The 16,859-nt window shown below is 39.5% G+C and overlaps 1 protein-coding gene across 3 annotated transcripts in view; it reads right to left on the bottom strand.

Annotated features, from left to right (window-relative positions):
* The window catches only part of cep120 (centrosomal protein 120), a 97,607-nt gene that overhangs the window by 37,426 nt on the left and 43,322 nt on the right, over positions 1 to 16,859 (bottom strand). For all 3 annotated transcript variants that reach the window (XM_048527780.2, XM_048527783.2, XM_048527781.2), the window contains exons 12-15: positions 9,136 to 9,318; positions 4,605 to 4,701; positions 1,177 to 1,338; positions 750 to 839 (exon numbers count right to left, since the gene is read on the bottom strand). In XM_048527780.2, coding sequence (XP_048383737.1) covers positions 750 to 839; positions 1,177 to 1,338; positions 4,605 to 4,701; positions 9,136 to 9,318 — 532 coding nt within the window. The remainder of the gene's footprint in view (positions 1 to 749; positions 840 to 1,176; positions 1,339 to 4,604; positions 4,702 to 9,135; positions 9,319 to 16,859) is intronic.

Genomic DNA, 16,859 nt, shown 5'->3' with positions numbered 1-16,859 from the left:
CTCACATTTGAATCCTGCCACAGCAGATGGTGGAATTTGAATTCAGTAAATATCTGGAATTAAGAATCTAATGATGACCATGAATCCATTATCGATTGTCGGTAAAACCCATCTGGTTCACTAATGTCCTTTCAGGAAGGAAACTGCCATTCTGGTCTGGCCTTCATGTGACTCCAGGCCCACATCAATGTGGTTGACTCTTATCTGCCCTCTGGGTACTTAGGGATGGGCAATAAATGCTGTCTAGCCAGTGATGCTCTCATCCCATAAACGAATAAAGGACAAAAAAATGAACAACCCTACCCACGTTCTTATAAATCTTAATTAATGCTGGGCATTTGGACAGGTCACCGAGAATTCTATTTTCCGTTTCAAATAGTGTTGTGGGATCATAAAGACAGACAGGGTCTGTTGGATATCTTATTTCATAACAGCATTAGAATCTTTGGGCAGGAATATTGCAGTCAAGAATGGCTCAGCAATTTGGATAGCAGTTTTAAGATTTGGAGCTATTCAGCAAATCAGAAAAGAAGATCCAAAGCTTTTCTTTAATCCAACCTCCAAGGAAGTCATTTGCCATTGTTTAAAATGCAGCTTTTCAATGTATGATATACAGTATTATTTTAGTACATAGAGTAAAAATGCATGAGGCTATTTAATTTATAAATACATAGCCCTTTACTGGGAAAGTAATGTTGCTTGGCCCAGGAACTATCCTTAAATTTTTGACAAGTTTACTGCTGCTTCACCTTTTTCTTCACAAGAGCTTCCCTTTCTCGGTCTCTTTTCTTCCATTCTTCAGCAAGGGCCTGCATGTGAGCCAGCTCTTTGTGCTTCAACTGTTGGCAAGAAACTTAATACATTAGGCAGTTAAAAACCGCAAAAAAAAAGATTCACATAGAACACAAGATTTATTCAGACAATTAACCAAGGAGCCTGTGAAGAAAAGAAGAAAATTAAGGAAAAATGGGGTAATGGTTAATACTTTTGGAGTTACATAATATTTGAGTTGTAGTTAAAAATATAAAAAAGCTCAAGTATAAGGGAGTTGCTTTCAATGTTATACAATTAGGTTCGCCCCAATTATAACAATGGTCCAAATAGTGTTTTCCACCTTATCATCAGCACCAAGTTACTTGATAAATTTGGGTTTGTTGCTGAACAGGTAGGATTTACCTGATCCTGAAACAAATCTTCTTGTACTTCTTTCCACATTTCCAACTCTAATGCAGCTTTATATTCCATTGTCTCACGAGGCCCAGGTTCACGACCAGGCTCTGAAGCCTGAACAGGCTTAGCTGAAGGATCAGGTTGTTGCTGGTATCCAATATTTGAATTCTGCAGTAGAAGCAGTTTTTTAGCATTTAAAACTATATTTACATTTGTGCTCTAAATAAACAACAGTGAATAAGAAGTCAGTAGTCAGCCCTTTGAGCATGTTGAATCATTCAATTACAGCAGGGTCTGCAGCATTTGGTTTCAGAACCATTTACAGCTCTTTAACATATCATTCATAGGTGTCAGCTTTGTCCAGTTGAAAACAAGCAATATGAATAAATCTAAAAAAGAACTCAAGCCAAGAAACACACCAGCCATGTCTTTATTGTAGGGATTAAAAGCTAATCGATATGCTATAATTTAAAGTTTCAAATGATAACTGAAAACATTATCATACTCTTAATAAGCAGTATAACTACATGATGGCTACAGAAAATGACTGATCTGAGAATGGGATTTATGATTGTGATCATTATTTTTTGAAGTATCGTGGAGATGATATATTATTCTAAATGAGCTGCAAGAAGATTATTTTTTAATTGATCTATTCAACAGCTGCAAAAATTACTTTAATTTTGTAAGTCCCTATGGAAGAATTTGATTTAAAGCTTTCTTTACTAGCAAAATTAGAGTTAAAAAGAAGTCCAAAAGCCCCCATAGTAACTCAGCATTATGGAATTCGAATAGTTACACCACAGAAGGGGTGTATTTGGTCTATGATGTCTGTGCTGGCTTTCAACTAACGTCACCACTTTGCCTTCTCCCCATAACAGTGTACGTTTGTCCTTTTCAGGTAATGATCTAATTCGCTCTTGAATATCTTTATTAATTTTGGCGCCAACACACTTTCAGTCAGCACATTCCAGATCCTACTCACTTGCTGTGTGAAAGAAAGATTTCCTTATGTTGCCACTTTTTTTCTCAATTAGTTTAAATCTATTTCCTCTGATTCTTAATTCTTACACCAATAACATAAATTTCTCCCTTTCTAATCTGTCCAGAACCCCCAAAATTTAAAAGCCTCTTTCAAATATCATCTCAACTTTTTCTCCAAAGCTACAATTCCAATTTCGTCAGTTTATCTACATAACTGTTTCTGATCCCGAGAACATTTCTCGTGCTGCTATTCTGAATCATCTCTCATGCCTTCACGTCCTTCCAGTATATATGGTGCAATAACTGAATGTACACTCCAGCTGAGGTAAAACCAATGTTTTCTATGGTTGTATTGATAACATTGAGGATGTTTTATGCTTTATTAACTGCACTCTCAACCTGTTCTACCACCTTCATCAATTTGCACATACACATGCTCATGCAGCTCCTTTACACTTACGTCTATTTGAATTTAAATCTCTTCTGCTGATGCATTAGCTATGTACAAGAAATAAAACCTTTATTATATTTATGCAAGGTGTGCATTTTACTGGAGACATGAAGCAATATCACATTTCTGTTTTACAGAAAATTTAGACAAATCTTTTTAAAAGGCTCTTCAGTTAAGAAAAAGGCTCACTCAACTCATTCCTGAAATGAAAGGCTTGGAATGAAGGAGGCAATGTATTCTTTGGGCCTAAACTCATTGGACTTTGAAGGATTGAGAGATGGTCCTATTGAAACATACAAGATCCTGCGGGGTCATGACAGTGTGGATATCTTGTTGAGAACACTAGAACTAAGTGACGGACTTTAAAATTAAGAGGTGTCACTTATCAAACAGATATGAGAACTCTTTTCCATTGAGAATCATTAGTGTGTAGAATTCTCCTCCCGAAAAAGAAATGCAGCTGGGTCACTGCATTTATTCAAAACAAAATTCGAACAATTGTTGATAAACAATAGAATCAAGGTTTGTACGGTACAGACATGAGAGGGGAAAATTAGGACCACAACCAGATCAGCCGTGAGCTGACTGAATGTCTACAATTTATGAAAAAAAAATGCTTCTGAAAAGTCAGTAATTGGAAATGGTATGGGACTGCTTGCGGACAAGAAGCACTATATAAAAGTCAGTTATTTCTATCTCTGGTGAAAAGGTGAGAGAAAAGGAGTGGGCTTATTTTTATTAATTAAAAAAAACTAATCCATTTTGTGATTTGTAAAACTACTCAGTTTAGCGGATACTGCTATTGCAGAAAAGTGTCTTTAAGTGCTCAGATTTAGACTTTCTAGTCCATGTTCAGGGTAACTATAAAGTAATTAGGTATGAAAATGCATCAAATCTCAGTATTATCAAAGGGCTCTTTCATGAGTTATCAATTCTCATATCTAGGACAGTCATCTTTAGTGCACTACTTAGGCCAGCTAGCTTGATTTATTTAATATGCCTAAGTTTCTCCCATTCAGCTCCTTTTCAAGCCTCCCATTGCATTTACTTGTCTGCACAACAATTTGCAAGAGAATTTAGAAAACAGATATAGAGAACTCTGAACGGCCTGTGTCTATGAGCCCCGCAAATTTCATGGTTTTTTTATGCAAGATAGACAAACGGACAATAATCCCATTCAATTGCTTTTTGCAGTTTTTGGACAACAACCATGGGCAGTAAGCTACGGGGAGGTGGGGGCAAATGAATGGCTCACCTTCCCAGAAGAAAGGTAGGTAGCGAGTCAACTGGCCCCCATCCTTAAACCAGCTCACACTGAGAGCCAATCTGTTTGGGTTGCCGCTCCTGTAGTCCTGGCAACACTATTGAACAGCAGGAAGGCCAAGAACTCTGCTTCCTCTGAAACAAAATATCCCGTTGAACCTGGAAGAGGGAAGCTCTGGGGGCTCTGAATGGGGTGGAGATTGGAGGCAGTGAGCATGGTTGATGGGTTATAAAGAATTGAGGGTAGGATGGAGGAGGGATGCAATCTTGTCAGTGGTGTCTTGACAAACAAGTGCATCCTTCAGTAATAATATGCTTCCTTTCTTCTCACCGTTTCAAATGCTTTGGTCAAAACAGAAGTCCTGCCCACACTTACCGAATGTTTTATGGCAAGGGTATAGTAACACTCAGGAATAATATTTAACAACTTCAAAGGACTCATAATTATTTACTTACATATGATGGGCGGGCTGTTTTATGAATGGATGGCAAAGCATGGACTAGCCATCTGACCAATGTTACCTGCAACACCATTGAAAATGCACCCAATGGGGCCATGTAAGATCCAGCTATTATATTTTAATCAAGTCTTCAGTCAATCATTTTTTAAAAATCATGTGTTATGCTGATTACATGGTACTTTAAACGCAGACCAAAACTTGTAACAAAACATGTTTCTCAAATCAATATCAAAATAATCTAAGCTTGAATTTATGCAAGGATACCACAGGCTCACCTGAGATGAATCAGACACCATAACATGTTGAGTTTTTACAAAATTATAATCCTCCAGGGTCATGGAGCAGTACAGTTCAGCTATTTTGTTGCTCGACCTAATGAGACAGTGAAATAATTTTAAATAAGAACTCGTCCATTCAATATCAATTTTCAGAGCACAGTATCAAATTCAAAAATGTTATAATTAATGAGGGAGGCTGTTAGGTCAGTTGGTTGTACAGCCATTGTGTGAACCAAATTACTAGAACAGCACAAGGTTCGATTTCTGTACTTGATGAGGTAGAGTCAGGGCCAATTTCCTCACCCTTCCGGAAGCAAAGAAAATCACAGCTGTTTAGTGGCTTGATAAATAATTGCTAACGTCCAACCTTGAGGCAGAGAATTCAGGTAGATGATACTTAATGGCAAAAAAAATGACTGTAAGTAGTGTAAAAAATACTTTTAAAAAACCTACTAACTTTAGCTTGGAGTGACATTATCCGATGTTTTCCCCGTACAATTTTCAGAAATCTAAATTAGTGACATAAACTCCTGCTTTTTATGCAATTAAACCTCTAATCCAATGAAAATATTAGAACGTATTACTAACGATGTTGTCACAATGAAACTATTCTGTCAGCAGTTTCCAAGTTTCAATCATAACTTTATTATTGTTCCCGTTCTCCTTCATTTCTCTTTAAATATTAGGCTTGCAGAACAATTTTTTATTTATTTCTGATACAAAATGAATATATTTTAAAAAAGTTTTCCCAACACACAACTGTGTTGATCTTAAAAGGATTAGTGCTTAGTTGCTGAATTATTGATACAGAAAATGATACTCTGTACCCATCAGTACCTTCAGAAAGGACAAATGTAGTAAAAACATCAATGCCACACTGCATTGTCGATAAATCTCACCATGTCAGTTTAAACAAAAATTTCTCCCATTTGTTGTCTATCTAGATTCTTTCAACTTTACTGCCAAAATTGCTCTTGCACAGATAAGTGGAAGTTCTGCAATTTTTTTTTGTTTACAGACACCTTCCCGAGTCTGACTGAGCTTGGGGAATACCACGCGAGTGCAGGAAATTGTACAGCTTCACTCCAGATCAGCCCACATCAAAGCCCCAAAACAAAGCCAAGCCTTGGTCAAACAGTCAAAATTTTCTTTAGGATCCAGGCCAGTAAACCATTGTAGTTGCGGCTGGTATACAGATTTGAGACAGACAGAGTCTTACTAGGCCTAAACTGAGTAAGGTAAGTCATAGGCCAGTACCCAGGAGAGTGCATACTCTAGAAAATGCACCTACATCTGAGTTGGAACAGTTAAACTGTTTAGCAAAATCAAAATAAGACCCAATAAAAATAAACGCCTGGTTAAATGATCAGCGGTTCTAATGGGGGTCAATACCGGCATGGCCATATCAATGATTGCAGAACCAGTTTTTTAACAATATTTGATCTGAACTCCAACTCTTAAGTTTGCACAAGACCTTAGCTAGGCTGAGAACCTATATCAGGGAACCTTTACAGATTAAGGGTATAACTTCGGTTCCAGTCTTGTATGAGAAGCAGCTAGTTCAGTCACCACTGATTGTAATAAAAGGCACGGGTTCAAGCATGATGGGGTGAAATTGATTGAGATTCACCTAGATTGGCTCAGCAGTTTTCAGTTAGAAAATGGCTGTTAAATCCTAATTGCATAACCAGAAGTCTTCCAGGAAGGTCTAGGGACTACCAGAGTTGTCAAGGCCACCTTGCATGTTGACCTGGAAGCAATTTCATCATTCTGCAAGACCACCCAGTGCCATTTGCCCTAGGGGCAAAAGTAAAGGCAAAAGTCAAAAGGCTAGAAAATGAAGGAATCACCAAACCAGTATAATTTGCAGAATGGGCAGCACTGGCTGTGCAGGTTTTGAAACCCAAAGTTTCACCTTTGAGGGAGTTTTAAACAAGCGGTAAACCACTTTTTGCAGCTGGATAAGCACTCAATCCCTCAGATAGAGGATCAATACAAAGCTGGCAAAGGTCTGACTTTCATGAAGCTTGGCATAAACCACACTTACTTGCAATTGTGTTTAGATGAGGATTCCCTGAAGAATGCTACAATTAATACCCAGAAGGCTTGCTACTAATATACGAGGCTACCATTTGGGGTATTGTCAATTTTTCAGCCAACAATATAGAGCATTTTGCAAGGCCTATCTCAGGTTGCCATTTATTTGAATGATGTGCTAATAATAGGGAAGATGAATAGAAAAAGAACACTTAGAGAGCTTGGGCATAATCCTTAGATGTTTTTATGCGAGCATATGCCAAAGGGAAAACTGTATGTTCCAGGCACTCAAAGTGACTTACCTGGGCTACAGAGTTGACAATAACTGGATTACACCCACTGGAAGATAAAATGAGGGCAATTAAAGTTGCCCCCAGCTCTCACGTCTGCCCAGGAGCTGAGGTCATTTCTTGGGCTGGTAAATTATTCCGCAAGTTCCTATAGAAACTGCCCTCCACCTTTGCATCAACTCCTACTAAAGGGTCAGCCTTGGTAAAGGGTCAGCCTCGGAAAAGGTTGCATAGACAAGCCCAAGCTTTCAGTGAAGTGAAGAAATAGCTTTCATCCTTTAAAGTGCTGGCACACTACAATCCCATGTGAGATCTGGTATTGGCATATGATGTCACCCCATACAGCATCTAGGGGTTATTTACTCATTGCTGGCGTAATAGAGAGGAATGCCCAACAGCATATGGATCCCCGACTTTGGCTCATGCAGAGCGTGAATACGCCAAGGCAGAGAAGGGATGATTGGTGGTCTTATTTCGAGTCAGGAAGTTCAACCAATACCTTTATGGATGAAAATTTGTGATAATAACAGGCCACAAATCCCTATGAGATCTGCTTAAAGAGCACAAGGCAATGCCACCCAAATTCAGGCCAAATTCAGTCGTGGATTCAAATACTAAGTGCCTGTAATTACACCTTAGAACACTGTACGAGAGGCCAAGTAGTGAATGTGGATGCATTGAGCTGCTTCCCACTGGCAATAACACTGCTGATAGTACCACCAATGGGATAGTCTTGTAATGGTATTAAATTTTCTGGACACACTTCCAGTCACAGTTGACAATAGCAGACTTGGGGCGCAGGAAGATCCAGTTCTGTCAAAACTGAAACAACTGGTGATGATGGACGAAGCCATACAACCATATTAAAACCTTTTCTTTGGACCCAGAGAGACCAGCTCACAGTAGAGGATGCTGGCGATAGTCCTGAACAAAGAGCATCACTAGTTACTAATTGAACTCCACCAGGTTCATCCAGGGGTCTCCAAAGTGAAGATGCTGGCGATACGTGATATCTGACAGCTAGGCTTGAATGCAGAGATAGTCATGTTGGTGCAGCAGTACCCAAAGTTTGAATTATGTTTACTGTCACGTGTGTTCACACGAATACAGTAATAGGTTTGCAAATCGCCACTTAGGGAACCATTTTGGGTACAAAGATGCCTAGATACAGAATGTTAGCTACAAAACAGAAAATAATGAAGACAAAGTTAAGAAGTTAAACATTACAGTCTTTCTTACTAAAAAGGGAAGAACAAAGAAACACATACGTGTCCGGCCATGCTCACTCCTCACTCCTCACTCCTCTCAACGGTTCAACCTCCCTTGCTCTGGACTTGACCTTGGCGCCACAGTGGGCTGCCTACACTCGCCGCCTTGAAACCTGTCCCTGTTACTGCTACCACCAAGGGAAATGTGTTCCTGCTCCTGCCACAGTCTCATGCTGCTTTCTCCTGCTCTTGCTGCTGGCCACTCCAGCTGCCTTCTCCTGCACTCCTGCTAGAGTCCTGCTCAGGTACCACTCTGGCCCCCAGCTACTTCCACGCTCTGGGCCTTGAAGAAACCATGATGCTGTTCATAAAAAATTGAATAAGAACGACGGCAAGAAAAGGTTTCAGGAATTTAGAAGAATGAGAGCTGACCTTCCTGAAACGTAAGATTCTCAGGGTGCGTGACATAGTAGATGCTGAAAGAATGTTTTCTATTATGGCTCACCATTTCAGACAGAGATGAGGAGGAATTTCTTCTTTAAGAGGATTGTGAAACTGTAGAATTCTTTAATTCAGCAGGCTGCAGTGGCTGGTTCATTAAGTATATTCAGAGCTGAAATAGTTAGATTTTAAATCAGTTAGGGAATCAATAGTAATGGTGAAAAGACAGGAAAGTGGAGTTGATCAGATCAGCCACAGCTCATTGAATGGTTTACATCTGCTTATGGTCTATCAGCAGATCAAAGAAGCAGTCCAGTGATATGGCATAAAACCAGCAGTACACATCCTACATCAGAGTCAAGATCACACTGGTGAAGCTTTGCGATTAAAAATAAACTTACACGAGTAACTTACTGTACTTGTCTGTGACAGTCAAGCATAGGATATATTAGTAAAAGTTTAAGACGTACTATTACGCACAAACAGGAATTGGCAATTAGGAATTACAACTAAGGTTAATCATTTCTAGTACTATTTTAATAATTTACTTGCCCATGTGTTGCCACAACTGGTATCCTCTCACTGTAGGTCTGACGCCAACACTGATCTCCTGATGATCCCAAAAAGCGAGATTTTTCTGCTGTCAGAACATTGGATAATTTCAATCTGGCTACTCCCAACAGCAAGTCTTTGGCCATTTTATCTTTGTGCCATAGTTCAACCAACAAAGGTAACCTAAAAAATTAAATTAATCTGAATTTATAGTAAATATAACAAGCGATATTCTACTGCTACACTTAAATCTGTTTATTTTGTCACTTTATTTGAGGTCAAGTTCAAAAATATAACCAAGTTGGAATCTGGAATAAACTTGTTTTTGAGTCAAAAAAAATTCACATCAAGTTCCTAACTAAATCATGCAGGCGAAGATGATGTCAGGTTCAGTCCTTGATCTATGCTGAGTTAGTTAATATTGGGTAGTGCTAGTTTCAATGGCCACAAAAAATGTTAACAAAAATTTTCCAGGATTTTCTTCTCTGATTCTTACTCTTTACCCGAGACAGAAGCAGCAAGATCCATAAAAAATATAGGGCAGCTGGCAAAAGTATAACAGGTATGGCTTCAAAAGTTTAAGAGACCAGAAGGATTCAGGATTAATGTAAAATGATGGCCTGCACATGGCACAAAAAAAGTAACTAATTCGATTATTTTCTGAACAAGTGTCTAGATCCGAAACGTCAGTTTTCCTGCTCCTCTGATGCTGCATGGCCTGCTGTGTCCATCCCGCTCTATACCTTGCTGTAGCTAATTAGATGTAAGTTTTACAATAAGGAGTTAATACCTTCAAGGGAAGAAAGTTTTTCTTTTAAAGTAATTCACTATTTTAACATCGAAAGAATAGCAGTATCTTTCAAGGGCCAATATTAGGGTCTCTGGTCTCTCTGTGCAAGTATCAGACTTCGGTATGCAGGGAGTAGTTTCACAGTTTGCAAACACAAAATTCTGAACACAGTAAACAATGAGGAGGACAAGAACAGACTTTAGGTGGATACAGGCTGCTGAATTGGATTTGGCAGATGAAATCTAATGTCGCGAAGTATGGATCTTTATAGGAAGAATCAAGAAAAGCATTATAAATCAAATAAACATTATTAAAGCATGTGAACATACCAAATAGGAGAATTAGGCCACTCAGCCCCTCAAGCCTGTTACACCATATAATAAAATCATGGAAGATCTGATTACTCTGCATTCCTGCCCAGTCACAATAACCTTCCATTCTCTTGCTCGTCAACAATCTACCCATCTGTCCTAAAGAATCATGAACCTCTTTGAGATAATATTTCTCAACTCATTTTTACATGGATCATCTATTATTCATAACAGTGACTCCTGTTTTAGGTTCTCCCATAAGAGGGAACATCATTTCCACATGCAACCTGTTAAGATCTCTCAGGATACTGTATGCTTCAATTTAATCACCTCTTGCTCTTTCAACCTCCAACAGATAAAAGTCTAAATTACAAGTCTTTCAGTTCATAAGACAACCCATCCATCCCGAATATTAATCTAGTAAACTGCTTCCAATGCATTGATGTAGTTCCTTAAATTAGAACAATCCTGGATACCATAACGAAGATATGATCTCTCTGATGTCCTTTGTAACTGAAGTATAACATGACAGCAGCCTTGATGTTGGAAATAACTGCTGGAATGCAAAACTTGACATGAAATCTTTGCTATTGACCACATTCAATGCATTCTTTAGATGGTACAAATCTGTAATCAGGAAGGTGTTAGAATCAAGTAAGGCGGTTACAACTGGGAGCTCAGAAAATTTGACATTATTCTTAAAAGGGCTAGAATGTGCCAGAAACGAATAGACTTATACAAAAAAGCAAAGGGACATTCAGTATAACTACTGATAACTTGATCCATGGTGTAGAAGGAAAAGATCATGACCATCACCTCGATTACGACCGTCACCTACATGAAACCATGGATTCAAATGGGATGTTTGGGGTCAAGCTAAACAAACGTTCTGTTAAGTTGATAATGCAAGTTCTTTGGAGTGGTGTGGACACTTAGGTGTCTAGCTGAAAATTACTAATTAATGTTCACTCAATAAAGACAGCAGATCAGATGATATGCTACATCAACAGAATGTGAGAACTTCTGGATGCTAGTGAGCTCTGGAAAACACATCTGCAGCTGTAGGAACCCCTGCTCAGTTAGCTGTGGAGCCTAAGCTGCAGATACTGCAGCACATAAAGAAAGGAAAGTTATCAGATCACCTCCTTTCAGGCAACAGCCATATCCCTTAATATAGGGTCATCTGATTTGGCCAGTGATAAGGGACAGGAGGATGAAACTGAGAGTAAAGTAGTTAAAAGGACCCAAAGGCAGCAGCCCTAGCTTTTGATACTATCCAAAACTTACAATGGAGGTTTTTTTAGCTCGTTAAGACAAGATTGAGGGCTGCAGGGTGGATAAGCTAACTGACCATAGCATCGTGGTTCAGGAATTCACTCATGAGGTAGTACAGCATGGTCCTGGGATCTAAGTTGGACTTCAGCTTAGCATCTTAAAAGGGATAGCTACTAAAGATCTAGATGCATTTGTGATAATATTGTAATATATGTAAAAGTTAAGAATAGTTCCATCAACCAGAAAGTAGAAAATATAACTCTTCTTTTCAAAATGGGAAGGAGGAAGAAAACAGAAAACTGTAAGCCAATTATCTTAATTAGCAAATATCTTAATCAATTTACTGGAATCCATTGAAGGAGTAACATGCACTGAAGATAAAGACTAGCCTTTAGAAGTGCTATACTTGGATTGAAAGAAGATACGTAACGAAGTGTCACAGAAGTTATCATACAAAGTATAAATACATGATTAGAGGATAACATACTGGCATGGATAGATGTTTGGTTGGCTGGTAGAAAACTATGTATAAAAATGGGCATTTTTCCTGATTGACATGATGTGATGAATGGGGTCTTTCAGAGGTGTGTTCTGGGTTCTCAACTGTGTACAATTTATATCAATGATTTAAATGAGGGAAGCAGAAGCATGGAAGCTAAATTTGCAGATAATACAAAGATAGATAGTAATGTTTATTGTGAAGAAGGCATCAGGAGGTTACAGATGGACACAGATAGGTTGATTGAGTGGCAATAATCTAAGAGATGGAGTATAAAGTTGGAAAATGCCATAGAGGGTGTTGTTGACACCACATTTCAAATGTTGTGTGTGGTTTTGGTTTCCTTACCAAAGGAAGGGTGAACATGCATTGGAAGCAGTTCAGAGCAAGTTCTTGGATTGATATCTGCAATGAGTGGGCTGCTTTATGAGGAATGGTTAGACAGACTGGACATTTTTCACTGGAGTTTAACAGATAGACTGGTGACTTGTTTGGAGTATACAAGATTCTAAGATCTTGACAAGTCATCTCTGATGAAAGGTTGTTTCTTCTTGTGTGTGAGTTCAGAACTGGGGTGCTATTTTAAACTTAGCAGTTGCTCTTTTTGGGCTGAGATCGGGTGAAATTGTTTCTCTCAGAGTTCGGCAACTTTGGAACTCTCTCAGAAGGCGTCTCTTAGAAGTAGAAACCATTGAATATGTTTATGGCAGAATCAGATAGATTTTTATTGGGCAAGGAATTCAAAGGTAATCAGGTTTTAATGGGAAACTGCATTCAAAACATAAGCCAGCCATGATCTTACTGAATGGTGGAGAAAGCACAAAGAGCTGAATGCCCTACTTCTTCTCCTAATACAGATGTTCACATGCATTCAATTCCCCTCATAATAAACAGCAAAATTCTTTCAGTTTTCTTAACTACTTGCTTTTTTTGCATGCCACCTTTTTGTGCATCATGCACTCAGACATTCAGACACTCCATATCTCAGGGCTTTGCAATCTCTCACCATTTATGCTTATTTTTATATTCTACCTCCTGAGTTTGGCCATTTCACATTTTCCAACATTATACTCCATTTGCTGGATTTTAGCCCACTCACTTAACCTACCTATATCCCTTTGGACTCCTTATGCTCTCTTCACAACTTGATTGTGTAAATTTATCAAATTTCACAACGATGTCTTCTATTTCTTTGTACAAGTCATTTTTATAATTTGTAAAATGTTAAAGCAACAGCTCTGATCCCTGTGGCACATTACATTTTGCCAACCAATAAATGACCCATTTATGCTTACCCTCTGCTAGCCAGCCAGTTTTCTATCAATGTCAACAAGTTAACTGTTACATAATGAAAGTTTATCTTCCACAATTTAACTTTAAAATTATCCGCTTCCTGCAAATCTGAATCCAACAAATGATGCCCCACTATGTGGGGGTTGGGGGTTGGTGGAAGGGAGGGAGAGAGAATAAAAAAGGGAAAAAGGGAACTATTATTTATTATTTAATTCAGATTTCTTAACCTTACATCAAAATGCTATAAAAAATGCAATAAATGAATACTTGGTAACAATGATCAGGTCCAGCACAGTTAGAATGGGTTTGTGAATAAGATTTTGTTAAATTAACTTGGTGCAGTTTTCCTGAGGATGTTGCTAATAAGGTTGATAAAGAGACGTTGTTTGATTTTCAGAAAGCTTTTGATAAAGATCTCCACAAAAGGCTAGTTAGCAAAACCAGAAACACTGGAAATAAGGTAATGCACTGGCACGGAGCAAGTATTGGCGAACAGGTAGGATACAGAATATGGATAAATGGATCATTTAGAGTAGCTTGTGGGATACCATAAGCATCTGTTGACAATATATATCAATGATTTGGAGGTGGGACCAAACGTAATATTTCAAAATTTGCGGATGACACAAAGCTAAGTGGGAATGTGTGTTGTAAAGAAGCTGTACAGCAGCTTCAGAAGAATTTGGTCAGGTTTATTTAGTCGACAAGAACATTGCAGTTGGAATATAACGTGCAAAAATGTGAGGTTATCCACTTTGGGTGGGAGGAACAGATGTGGAGTATTTCTTAAATAGTAAAAGCTTGGAAAGGGACGTAGGCATCATTTTTAGTAAGTCACTGAGGCTACCATGCAGGTGCAGCAAGCAATTAGGAAGGCTAATGGAATGTTAGCCTTAATAGCTTAAGGATTTGAGTACATAAGCCATGGAGTCTTGCTGGAATTGTATAGATGGTTGGTTAGACCAGACCTGTAGTACTGTGTTCAATTTTGGTCTCTATCTCAGGAAAGAGATCACTGCCACAGAAGGAGTCCAGAAAAGGTTCACCAAACCTATCCTGGGATGGCAAGTCTGTCCAAAGAAGAGAGGTTGGAAAAAAGCGAGCCTGTATTCTCAAGAGTTTTTAAGAATGGCAAGGGGATCTAATTGAAACCTACATAATACAAAAGGGATAGACAGAGTAAATGGAGGTAAGATGTTGTCCCTGGTTGGGAATGAGGAAATAGCCAAGACTTTAAACAGTTATTTTGTGTCAGTCTTCACAGTGGAAGACACAAATAACATGCCAAAAACTAATGGCAAGAAGGTAATAGCAGGTGAGAACCTAGAGAAAAAAAGGCACGGTGGGTCAGTGGTTAGCACTGCAGCCTCACAGTGCCAGGGACCCGGGTCCGATTCCAGCCTCGGGCAACTGTCTGTGCGGAGTTTGCACATTCTCCCCATGTCTGCGTGGGTTTCCTCCAGGTGCTCCCGTTTCCTCCCACAGTCCAAAGATGTGCAGGCTAGGTGGGTCGGCCATGCTAAATTGCCCGAAGTGTTCAGGGGTGTGTGGGTTATAGGGGGATGGGTCTGGGTGGGATGCTCCAAGGGGCAGTATGGACTTGTTGGGCCGAAGCGCCTGTTTGGGACTAAAGGTAGACTAGTCTCCTGGCCCCGATGAAATGCATCCCAGGGTTCAAAAAGAGGTGATGAGGGAAATAGCAATGCACTAGTAATTATTTACCAAAATTCACTGGACTCTGGGGTGGTTTCCGCAGATGGGAAAACAGCCAATGCGATGCCACTGTTTAAAAAAGGAAGTAGACAAAAAGCAGATAACTCTAGGCCAGTTAGCTTAACTTCGGTAGTGGGGAAAATGCTTGAATCTGTCATTAAGGAAGAAACAGCAAGACATCTGGATGTAAATTGTCCCATTGGGAACACCCAGCATAAGTTTATGAAGGGTAGGTCATGTTTAACCAATTTGGTGGAATTCTTTCAGCACATTATTTGCATTATGGACAATGGGGAACCTGTGGATGTGGTATACCTGGGTTTCCAGAAGGCATTTGACAAGGTGTCGCACAAAAGGGTGCTACATAAGATAGAGTTAAATGGTATTACAGGTAATATTTTGGCATGGATAGAGGATTGCTTGACCAGTAGAAAGCAAAGAGGAGGGGTAAATGGGTGTTTTTCTGGTTGGCAGTTAGTGGCTCGTGGTGTGCCTGAGGGATCAGCATTGGGACCGCAATTGTTTGCAATTTACATGGATGATTTGGAGGTGGGGACTAAGTGTCTTGTGTCAAAATTTGCAGGTGACACTAGGGTGAGTGGTAAAGCAAAATGTGCAGAAGACACTGAAAGTCTGCAGAGGGATATAGATAGTCTAAGTGAGTGGGGAAAGGTCTGGCAGATGGAGTACAATGTTGATAAGTGTGAGGCCATCCATTTTAGTAGGAATAACAGCAAAATGGACTACATTTTAAATGGTAAAAAACTGCAGCACGCTGCTGTGCAGAGGGACTTTGGTATCCTTGTGCATGAATCACTAAAAGTAGGATTGCTGGTACCGCAGGTGATTAAAAAGGCAAATGGAATTTTGTCTGCCATTGCTCGAGGGTTGGAGTTTAAAAACAGGAAGGCTATGCTGCAGCTGTATAGAGTCCTGGTGAGGACTCACCTGGAGTACTCGGTGCAGTTTCAGTCTCCTTAGTTGAAAAGAGAGATACTCACAGTGGAGGGGGTACAGAAGTGATTCACTCGGTTGATTCCAGAGTTGAGAGGGTTTGATTATGAGGACAGACTGAGTAGATTGGGATTATACTCATTGGAATTCAGAAGAATGAGGGGAGATCTCACAGAAATATATATGATTATGAAGGGAATAGATAAGGTGGAGGCAGGGAGGTTGTTTCCGCTAGCAGGTGAGACTAGGAGTAGAGGGCATCGCCTCAAAATAAAGGGAAGCAGATGAAGGACTGAGGTCAGGAGGAACTTCCTTCACCCAAAGGGTTGTGAATCTGTGGAATTCCCTGCTCAGTGAAGCGGTTGAAGCTACTTCACTGAATGTTTTTAAGGCAAGACTCGATAACTTTTTGAACAGTAAAGGAATTAAGGGTTATGATGAGTGGGCAGGTAAGTGGAGCTAAATGGCATGGCAGACTTGAGAGAACAGATGACCTACTCCTGCTCCTAATTCTTATATTCTTAACTGCCCTCTGACTAACTAGGAATTGTTCATAAATACTGGCCTAACCAAAGATTCCCACATTTCAGGATTCACATAACAACCTGTTCAGAGATGTTATTACACATCTCTGGATGTGGGACTTGAATCCAGGCCTCCTAATTCAGGGGTAGGGGCACTACACCATGCACAAGGGGGCCGCCATACTTCATGAACAAATGAAAGGAAAATCAGGCCCAATTGCAGTGCAAATCCAATTTTGGACAGCACAATTTATGAAGAAAGTCAAGGCCTTAGTGAGGGTGCAGAAATTTATTAAAATGGTACTGAATAGGACTTCAGGTAAACAGAAAGACTGAATAAGACTGTATTGTTTCCTTTTGAGCAA

The sequence above is a fragment of the Stegostoma tigrinum genome, chromosome 3 (assembly GCF_030684315.1).
Source record: "Stegostoma tigrinum isolate sSteTig4 chromosome 3, sSteTig4.hap1, whole genome shotgun sequence".
Lineage (NCBI taxonomy): Eukaryota > Metazoa > Chordata > Chondrichthyes > Orectolobiformes > Stegostomatidae > Stegostoma > Stegostoma tigrinum.
The sequence above is the reverse complement of the archived record's forward strand: the minus strand, read 5'-3'. Positions and strand labels throughout refer to the sequence as shown.